We start from the raw sequence: 10,000 nt of genomic DNA on the forward strand, positions 1-10,000 counted from the left end.
TATTTTGATATTGAAAATCATATTTTTGAGATTGCCAATGATCATCCTTTTTGTAGTGAACTAGAAAGTTCTTTTTATCGGAATTCTAGTGATCTGAATAATGGATCTAAGAGTAAGAATCCCGACCACGATCGTTACATGGATGATACTCAGTATACTTGGAATAATCACATTAATAGTTGCATTGACAGTTATCTTCAGTACCAAATCTGTATTGATAATTACATTGTAAGTGGTAATGACAATTCCAGTAACAATAATTCCAGTAACGAGAATTCCAGTAACGAGAATTCCAGTAACGAGAATTCCAGTAACGAGAATTCCAGTAACGATTACATTTCTAGTTCCATTTCTAGTCAAAGTGAAAATAGTAGTCAAAACGAGGATATCACAACGAGTGATCAAACTATACCAGAAAGTTCTACTCATATGGGTGTAACTCAACAATACCGGCATTTGTGGGTTCAATGCGAAAATTGTTATGGATTAAATTATAAGAAATTTTTTAAATCAAAGATGCATCTTTGTGAACAATGTGGATATCATTTGAAAATGAGTAGTTCAGATAGAATCGAACTTTTGATCGATCCGGGCACTTGGGAGCCTATGGATGAAGACATGGTCTCTCTGGATCCCATTGAATTTCATTCGGAGGAGGAGCCTTATAAAAATCGTATCGATTCTTATCAAAGAAATACAGGATTAACCGAGGCTGTTCAAACAGGCAGAGGGCAACTAAACGGTATTACCGTAGCAATTGGGGTTATGGATTTTCAGTTTATGGGAGGTAGTATGGGATCCGTAGTCGGGGAGAAAATTACCCGTTTGATTGAATACGCTACTAAAGAATTTCTACCTCTTATTATAGTGTGTGCTTCCGGAGGGGCACGCATGCAAGAAGGAAGTGTGAGCTTGATGCAAATGGCTAAAATATCTTCTGCTTTATATGATTATCAATCAAATAAAAAGTTATTCTATGTACCAATTCTTACATCTCCTACTACCGGTGGGGTGACAGCTAGTTTTGGTATGTTGGGGGATATCATTATTGCCGAACCCAATGCCTACATTGCCTTTGCGGGTAAAAGAGTAATTGAACAAACATTGAATAAAACAGTACCCGAGGGTTCACAAGCGGCCGAGTATTTATTCCAGAAAGGCTTATTCGATCTAATCGTACCACGTAATCCTTTAAAAAGCGTTCTGAGTGAGTTATTTCAACTACACACTTTCTTTCCTTTGAATCAAAATTAGAACATTAAGTTCAATTATTTTGAGCAAACAAGTAATTAGTTTATCGGAATCCAAGTTAAAATTAGACGAATGGGGTTTTCTTTGTTGGCATAAGATCTAATTATATAAAGAATAAAAAGTCACAGAAAATCCGCCCCTTTTTCTATATTCCTGATTATTGATCAAGAAGCCTCTATTAACAAGATAAAAGATGAAATTCTTATTTTCGTGAAATTAGGCAAATCAAAAAAATATACTCTTCTCGTCATATATAATGAAAATCTATAAAATATAGAATTTTTTCTTTTTTTTATATCTTACGATAATCCTATTTTGACTAAGAATCCCTGATGGATGGGATTCTAACAAACCCTTCAATATATTCAATATAAATAGAATCTAATTAATTTTTAAGAAACTTTTTGCTTAGTAAATGAAATTCGAAGACAAGAGCAAAAAATGAAGAAAATAATATCTCATCCATATCCTTTCAAATCTTTCATGTAGAAAGATCAAAAACTACATTATATACTCACTTAGATAGATACTTATATTTATACTTAATAGCTATTAAGTAATAATAATAATTCCAATTTAGAATTATCAAATTATAATAAGATATCTTTATATATAATAAGATATCTTTATATTATAAATATAAAATATAAATAATAATAACAGGTACAAATAGTAAATCGAGGTAGCCATTCTATGACAACTCTTAACTTTCCCTCTGTTTTGGTGCCTTTAGTAGGCCTAGTATTTCCGGCAATCGCAATGGCTTCTTTATTTCTTCATGTTCAAAAAAACAAGATTGTTTAGAGCCGATGGCACAAAATCTCATCTATTTTTTTTTTCAAAACTGACGCTTGTATCATAACACAGATATCTATTTAGCAAAATATGGTATAAGCGGCTTCCGCCGAAAAACTCTTATGTCTCCAGAAAATGCTATAGGGATCAATGGATTCTAGCTATTTTCAAATAGACCCGAATTGACGGATAGCTGAACTGTAAAGTTGGTCTATCTATTTGGCTATCTTTAGTGAGATCGTACGAAGGGTATGTTATTAGTTTAGATCTAACGAATTTAATGAATTACTCCTAAAGGATCACATCAAACTAGTGCTAGTTGATGCGAGTTACTTCGGAAAAAAAAAGGACTAAAGTCAAATTCATTTGGGGTATTCTCTCAATTCCAAAAAAATCAACTGGATCAAGTATGAGTTGTCGATCAGAACATATATGGATAGAACCTATAACGGGGGCTCGAAAAACAAGTAATTTCTGCTGGGCTGTTATCCTTTTTTTAGGTTCATTAGGATTCTTGTTGGTTGGAACCTCGAGTTATCTTGGTAGAAATTTGATATCTTTATTTCCGTCTCAGGAAATAGTTTTTTTTCCACAAGGAATTGTGATGTCTTTCTACGGAATCGCGGGTCTTTTTATTAGCTCCTATTTATGGTGCACAATTTCGTGGAATGTAGGTAGTGGTTATGATCGATTTGATAGAAAAGACGGAATAGTGTGTATCTTTCGTTGGGGATTTCCTGGAAAAAATCGTCGGGTCTTCCTCCAATTTCTTATAAAAGATATTCAGTCTGTCAGAATAGAAGTGAAAGAAGGTATTTATGCTCGTCGTGTCCTTTATATGGATATCAGAGGCCAGGGAGCCATTCCATTGACTCGTACTGATGAGAATTTTACTCCACGGGAAATGGAACAAAAAGCTGCTGAATTGGCCTATTTCTTGCGTGTACCAATTGAAGTATTTTAAGAAATGAGCCGGAATGCTTTCTCAGCAGGAGGGCAAAAACGCAAGAATGCTCTTTTTCCATAACATAACTTAATTGAGGTTTCTTCAGAACATTCATTCGAGTCAAAGCAGACATATATGGAACAAGTATAAAAAAAACTATTTTGGGGATCTTTTAGATGTATCGATTTAGATGTATCGAAATATACATAACTCAATTCAATAAAAAAATAAGAAACAAATCGAAATATCTCATAATCAACCATTTAGAAATAAGGAAATTCCACCCTTTTTAACTTGTTGGAATTGAGACTTTAGAGATCATATCTTGTAATTTTTTCGAAGCTTATTTTTATACTTTTTGTGCTCCTTAATGACCAAAAAATTGAATCTCTTATAATGATAATTAGCAAATTTATGTCGTTTTTTGCCACTCATTTTTCACAATATTCTTCAGAAATTTCCCTCAATTATTCTATCCCTGACTACTCATAGTAAGTTCAATTTTTTCGAAATATTAGAGATTTTTATATAATGATAGAAAAGGAGTTCTTTCGTCTCAAAATCTGAATAATATTATTCATTATTTCAATTTTTCTGGGCATTCATCGAAAGGAGATATGTGCTTCGAATTTGACCAATTGAGATATAGGTAAACATTATTTTTTGATTATTTATCCATTCCAATTTTTCGTCTATTTCTGTATTTTTTTCTAAATTCATAGGTTCGATAACTTGTAATAGAACTGATGCGGGAGAGAAATATTAGATTACATAGAGTCGACGAATGAGATAGGTTCATTAACAATTCAGAGATGAAAAAATGGAAAAAAAGAAAGCATTCACTCCTCTTTTATATCTTGCATCTATAATATTTTTGCCCTGGTGGATTTCTCTCTCATTTCAAAAAAGTATGGAATCCTGGGTTACTAATTGGTGGAATACTAGGCAATCCGAACCTTTTTTGAATGATATTGAAGAAAAGAGTATTCTAGAAAAATTCATAGAATTAGAGGAACTCCTCTTCTTAGAGGAAATGATTAAGGAATACTCGGAGACACATCTACAAAACCTTCGTATAGGAATTCACAAAGAAACAATCCAATTAATCAAGATACACAACGAGGGTCGTATTCATACGATTTTGCACTTCTCGACAAATATAATCTGTTTCATTATTCTAAGTGGTTATTCTCTTTTGGGTAATAAAGAACTTGTTATTCTTAACTCTTGGGTTCAGGAATTCCTATATAACTTAAGTGACACAATAAAAGCTTTTTCTCTTCTTTTATTAACTGATTTATGTATCGGATTTCATTCGCCCCATGGTTGGGAACTGATGATTGGCTTTGTCTACAAGGATTTTGGATTTGTTCATAATGAGCAAATTATATCTGGCCTTGTTTCCACTTTTCCAGTCATTCTAGATACAATTTTCAAATATTGGATTTTCCGTTATTTAAATCGCGTATCTCCGTCACTTGTAGTGATTTATCATTCAATGAATGACTGAAAAATTATCTACCTAATCCAATTAGAATGTTTCTTACTTTGCAGTTGTACATAAGCAAAGCATTGAAAATCGTACTCACTCTTTATCTTTCTACCCATCCCGGAGATTCATCCTATATATTAATCCAGTCAAATTATTCCAGTAAATAACAGAATCGTGGATAGGAAACTCCATTAGTGACCTACCCCAATTTATTGTATAAATTTTCGGGATCAATGGTTGGACCATGCAAACTAGAAATAATTTTTCTTGGATAAAGGAACAGATTACTCGATCTATTTCCGTATCGCTCATGATATATATCATAACTCGTGCATCCATTTCAAATGCATATCCCATTTTTGCGCAGAAGGGCTATGAAAATCCACGAGAAGCGACTGGACGTATTGTATGCGCCAATTGCCATTTAGCTAATAAACCAGTGGATATTGAGGTTCCGCAAACGGTACTTCCCGATACTGTATTTGAAGCAGTTGTTCGAATTCCTTATGATATGCAACTGAAACAAGTTCTTGCTAATGGTAAAAAAGGGGCTTTAAATGTGGGGGCTGTTCTTATTTTACCAGAGGGTTTTGAATTAGCCCCTCCCGATCGTATTTCCCCCGAGATAAAAGAAAAGATGGGCAATCTGTCTTTTCAGAGCTATCGCCCAAATCAAAAAAATATTCTTGTCATAGGCCCTGTTCCTGGTCAGAAATATAGTGAAATCACGTTTCCTATTCTTTCCCCGGACCCCGCTACTAAGAAAGACATTCACTTCTTAAAATATCCTATATACGTAGGCGGAAACAGGGGAAGGGGCCAGATTTATCCTGACGGGAGCAAGAGTAACAATACAGTTTATAATGCTACAGCATCCGGTATAGTAAGCAAAATCCTACGAAAAGAAAAGGGGGGATACGAAATAACCATAGCGGATGCATCGGATGGACGTCAAGTGGTTGATATTATCCCGCCGGGGCCAGAACTTCTTGTTTCAGAAGGCGAATCTATCAAATTTGAGCAACCGTTGACAAGTAATCCTAATGTGGGCGGATTTGGTCAGGGAGATGCAGAAATAGTACTTCAAGATCCATTACGTGTACAAGGCCTTTTGTTCTTCTTAGCATCTGTTATTTTGGCACAAATATTTTTGGTTCTTAAAAAGAAACAGTTCGAGAAGGTTCAATTGTCCGAAATGAATTTCTAGACTCGCGGATTTATCGACCTCAAGTTTGTAAAAAGAACCAAATTTTTTTTAGTAATTATGATTATCTATGATAAAAAATAAAATTCTAAAAAGCCTTTTGTTTGTTTATACTCTTTTTCTACGAGATGCCGGGAATTCCTTGTACCACATTCCTAGCCACAGTATGTAGATTGTGAAGAAGACTATTTGACTTGACCCCTTCTTTCTTTGTTTTTGTTTTTTTTATAAAAATTTGGGGTGATGTTATTATGTTGCTATTGGCAGATTAAAATGTCATAAAATGCATTTGAGTCTAATACAATGGACTTCGGCTAGATCCTATACAAAAGTAAACGCAAAATAGAACGGATAATTGAAGGGAACAAATATTTCTGGGAGGGGTTATTCGTCTTCCTAGTCTTCGACACAAGAAAGGGGTGTGAAAAATCCTTTTCTTGTGTCGAAATAATAATGATTCTTGATACTGTTCGTCAAACATTCCTAGTGTTAGTTTCTATTTTTTACAGACGTATCAGAACGTTTTTTTATAGTTATTACGTATTTTATTTATTCTTATCTTATAATAATTACGTATACTATAAATAAAAAGTGGTGGACAAACAAAAGAGGAGGGGAAAATCTGTTGAGTAAATAGAACTTCTTCAATGAACTTATAAAAAAAAATATTCTAATTATTAAGAACTCAACGGGACCTTCTCCCTCAAATCAGACAAACAAAGAAGGGAATCCGTTGAGTTCTTACGCTTTCATGTCTACAACTCAATTCATCCGATTACTACAGGGATGAACCCAATCCGGAATATGAACCATAAAAGAAAACACCTACTAAACCGATCACAAGAATACCAGCTACAGTACCTATTATCCAAAGAGGAATTCTTCCAGTAGTATCGGCCATTTACCCCACTTCCCTCCACATTTCATCAAGTGGTCATGCTAGAGACATAAACAGTCATGGATAATTATGAGATGAGATCCTTCCGAATGGGGTAAGAGAAAGAATACCTAGAACGATTAGTCTATTATTTTAGTTCTCTCTCCTTTTCTTAATTGAAGAAATAATTGGAAAATAAAACAGCAAGTACAAAAATGAGTAATAACCCCCAGTAGAGGCTGGTACGATTCAATTCAACATTTTGTTCGTTTGGGTTTGATTGTGTCGTAGCTCTATAATTCGGATTAGGTTTATCGTTGTATGAACTGCATTGCTGATATTGACCCCAAAAAAGAAACGGTAGGTACAGCTAGGCCGTGAACAGTCAACCATCGCACTGTAAAAATTGGATAGGTTCGATCTATGGTCATTGAAGCCTCCTAAAAAGATCTACTAAATTCATCGAGTTGTTCCAAAGAATCAAAACGGCCGGTGATTAATGGAATTCCTTGTCGGTTTTCTGTGAAATACTCGTTTGGCCGAGGGCTTCCAAACACATCGTAAGCTAAACCAGTGCTGACGAATAACCAACCCGCAATGAATAGGGAAGGTATAGTAATGCTATGAATGACCCAGTAGCGAATACTGGTAATAATATCAGCAAAAGAACGTTCTCCTGTGCTTCCAGACATGCTGAGCTCCACATATTCTTGTACAGTCAAAAGGGGATCGATTCCGTAAAAGATTGGATCAGTAAATGGAAATTCACTGAAAAAAATCTTTGTGAGATCGTCAATATTGTACCGAGGGCGTCTTTAGAGTATACCGAATCAGTATAGCTATCCTTCTTCTGACACAGCAACGCACTTTCAATGAGTATTGGAAGGAGGTGCTAAATAATTTCTTTCTTCCGTTACTTGTTGTTTATCGATGTAAAATAATGTCCCATTCAATAGAAAATTATTGAATTGAAAATAATCTATTTCTCACCATTATGAGTTTAGGGCTAGAAACTGAGGATCAGGTAAAATATGAATCTGATAAGGTAGTTTCTAATAATTCATGAAATTGATTAGAATATTCCCACAATTGTAAGTAGATGTGAGATCTATAAATCTTTGTTATTCATAGTTGTAGAAGCGGTTTTTGTTGGAATCTTTTTTTTTTTTCTTTTAAGGAATTGGTTAATCGTCCAGTAACAAGTAAGAATAGCAAATTTTATTCGATAAACGAAAAAGAACAAAGAATGAAATAATTGGAATCACTAATAGTGCATGCATTGTTGTATTAGATCAAAATCGGAAGGTTCTTTCTTGACCTAACTACAAAAATGCAGATTTTTGGAAAGATACAAAATAGAACTTCTAAAGCAAAATAGAATAGAAATGACTAGTCTTAGAATATAGTTGAACCAAAACACCTATTTTTTTTTCGAGTGATCATGTGATAACTTTTTGTTCTCATTCATTCAAGATATTATATAAGTGAACCTATTACGGAATCTAATTAGTTAAAATCAAAGTATAAGATTACTGTTCGCTCTAAAATATAAAATTTATTCGATACAAAAAAAAAAAAAAAAAGAAATGATAAAAAGAGGAATAATTTAATAATTTCATTCCATAATGATTCGAAAAGACTTTCATTTTAAAACGAAATTAAATGACCCAGTTCTTATTATTCGTTTCTAAGTTGAGTTGAAAAATTATCCAAGAATGAATTCGCTGATTGGCGGTATGGGTAGATGTTACAGATGATTAATCCATTTTTTTTTATACAGTTGTGACTTTCTCCTTGTTAGTGCTGTCTATAATGATAGATCAATCAAAACCTTTCAATTGGTATTTTTTTTTATCTCCTATTTTGCAAAAAAGGAAACTCAGGTAAGTGCTTTTTTATAAACATATGTATAAAAAGAACATATTTCATTTAGCTCCTTCATGCTTACCATAACTAGTTATTTCGGTTTTCTACTGACGGCTTTAACTATAACCTCAGCTCTATTTATTGGTCTGAGCAAGATACGACTGATTTGAAATTCATTGCACAATTCATAAAAGGAAATCTTTCCGCGAACTTCTGTGTATTTATAGTTACTTACCGTGTCCATTGCCAATTCTTGGTCATTGAGATTCATGGTAATTCAGATTAATATTTAGGTATAGATATTACCTCTTTTTTCTCCTTTCAAACAAATTGAAATGATTGAAGTTTTCCTATTTGGAATCGTGTTAGGTCTAATTCCTATTACTTTGGCTGGATTATTTGTAACTGCATATTTACAATACAGGCGTGGCGATCAGTTGGATCTTTGATTAGATTAATTAACATCTCTTTTTTTGATTGACCTCCTCCTTTCTTTAATATCCAGGAGGTCAAATTCAGATTGCCGTTCCAGTTAGTGCTTCAACCGAATTCGATCGAAGAAGATCCGAATCACGCTCTGTAGGATTTGAACCTACGACATCGGGTTTTGGAGACCCACGTTCTACCGAACTGAACTAAGAGCGCTTTCTTATCATAAAAGATAAGACTGTAAATAAAAGGATTGGCCCCAATACATCTTGTATGCATACACTATAATAGTATCATAACAATGAAAGATTCTATATGATATGTCCAATGTGAATTGATCTCAAAAAATCCCTCGTTACTGCTCAAAGGAGCAGTAATAGGTAGGGATGACAGGATTTGAACCCGTGACATTTTGTACCCAAAACAAACGCGCTACCAAGCTGCGCTACATCCCTTCCATTGGTCTACAGTGTCATTGTAGAGAATTCTTGTCTTGTTTTCCACATCGTTATCTCCTCTATTAAAATCTAGAATTTTTATGTCCATTTCGTCTTTTTGTTCTCATTTAACATATAATAATAGTAAAATACTTCTATCTATATGAAAAATGGAATGGAACCCCTAGGAAAAATAAATGAGTTGGGGGAATATTGGGGAAGAAAGGACGTTTTTTTCTGTATTTAACAAAAAGTCAATCTTATTTACTGGATGATTGTACATTTCAATATGTTTATGTATTACAATAAAATGAAGGAGGTTTTTCAATGCGAGATCTAAAAACATATCTTTCCGTAGCACCGGTATTAAGTACTCTATGGTTCGGTTCTTTGGCAGGTTTATTGATAGAGATTAATCGTTTTTTCCCGGATGCGTTGACGTTCCCCTTTTTTTCATTCTAGTTATTGACGTGGGAAGGAATAAAGAAGATTAGAGATACAATTAAATACCAGCCCCCCCTTCTTTTCTCTTTTTTCCCTTTAAAAAATTTTAGAATAAGGGAGGAAAGAGAAAGAATAAAAGTGCATTCAACAGCTGCGAGACTTGGGTTCAGGTTGGAATTAAATTAATATGAAATTTCTATGTATTCAATTTCTATGGAAATAGAATACAAACTGTGGTTCTAGGGAAAGAGTATTATAT

The 10,000-nt window shown here is 33.8% G+C and overlaps 3 protein-coding genes and 2 non-coding genes across 5 annotated transcripts in view; 3 read left to right on the forward strand and 2 right to left on the reverse strand.

Moving 5' to 3' along the window:
* Positions 1-1,254, forward strand: part of LOC128129522 (acetyl-coenzyme A carboxylase carboxyl transferase subunit beta, chloroplastic) — a 1,706-nt gene extending 452 nt beyond the window's left edge. The window contains exon 1 of the mRNA XM_052767988.1: positions 1-1,254. This exon is cut by the window's left edge and continues 452 nt beyond it. Within this exon, the coding sequence (XP_052623948.1) occupies positions 1-1,254 (1,254 nt within the window).
* Positions 1,255-2,368: 1,114 nt separating this feature from the next.
* On the forward strand, positions 2,369-3,247 carry LOC128129525 (photosystem I assembly protein Ycf4-like). Its single transcript, XM_052767989.1, has one exon. It carries the CDS (start codon positions 2,369-2,371, stop codon positions 3,008-3,010), a length of 642 nt encoding a protein of 213 aa, XP_052623949.1. The 3' UTR covers positions 3,011-3,247.
* Positions 3,248-3,520: 273 nt separating this feature from the next.
* On the forward strand, positions 3,521-9,812 carry LOC128129527 (cytochrome f-like). Its single transcript, XM_052767990.1, has 2 exons — positions 3,521-4,465; positions 4,713-9,812. The coding sequence occupies exons 1-2, from the start codon at positions 3,813-3,815 to the stop codon at positions 5,689-5,691; spliced, it is 1,632 nt and encodes a 543-aa protein (XP_052623950.1). The 5' UTR covers positions 3,521-3,812; the 3' UTR covers positions 5,692-9,812.
* TRNAW-CCA (transfer RNA tryptophan (anticodon CCA)) lies at positions 9,003-9,076 on the reverse strand. Its single transcript has one exon. It is a non-coding gene; the product is annotated as a tRNA-Trp (tRNA).
* On the reverse strand, positions 9,242-9,315 carry TRNAP-UGG (transfer RNA proline (anticodon UGG)). Its single transcript has one exon. It is a non-coding gene; the product is annotated as a tRNA-Pro (tRNA).
* Positions 9,813-10,000: the final 188 nt, after the last annotated feature.

Source organism: Lactuca sativa, unplaced genomic scaffold, assembly GCF_002870075.4.
Source record: "Lactuca sativa cultivar Salinas unplaced genomic scaffold, Lsat_Salinas_v11 Lsat_1_v11_unplaced_20, whole genome shotgun sequence".
In the NCBI taxonomy this organism is placed as follows: Eukaryota; Viridiplantae; Streptophyta; class Magnoliopsida; order Asterales; family Asteraceae; genus Lactuca; species Lactuca sativa.

Excerpts from the sequence above, each read along its gene's own strand:
- LOC128129527 (XM_052767990.1), top strand. The coding sequence starts at position 3,813 with ATGGAAAAAAAGAAAGCATTCACTCCTCTTTTATATCTTGCATCTATA. Across the intron at positions 4,466-4,712 it reads TATTTAAATCGCGTATCTCC|GATCAATGGTTGGACCATGC; the intron begins GTCACTTGTAGT and ends ATAAATTTTCGG.
- LOC128129525 (XM_052767989.1), top strand. The coding sequence starts at position 2,369 with ATGCGAGTTACTTCGGAAAAAAAAAGGACTAAAGTCAAATTCATTTGG.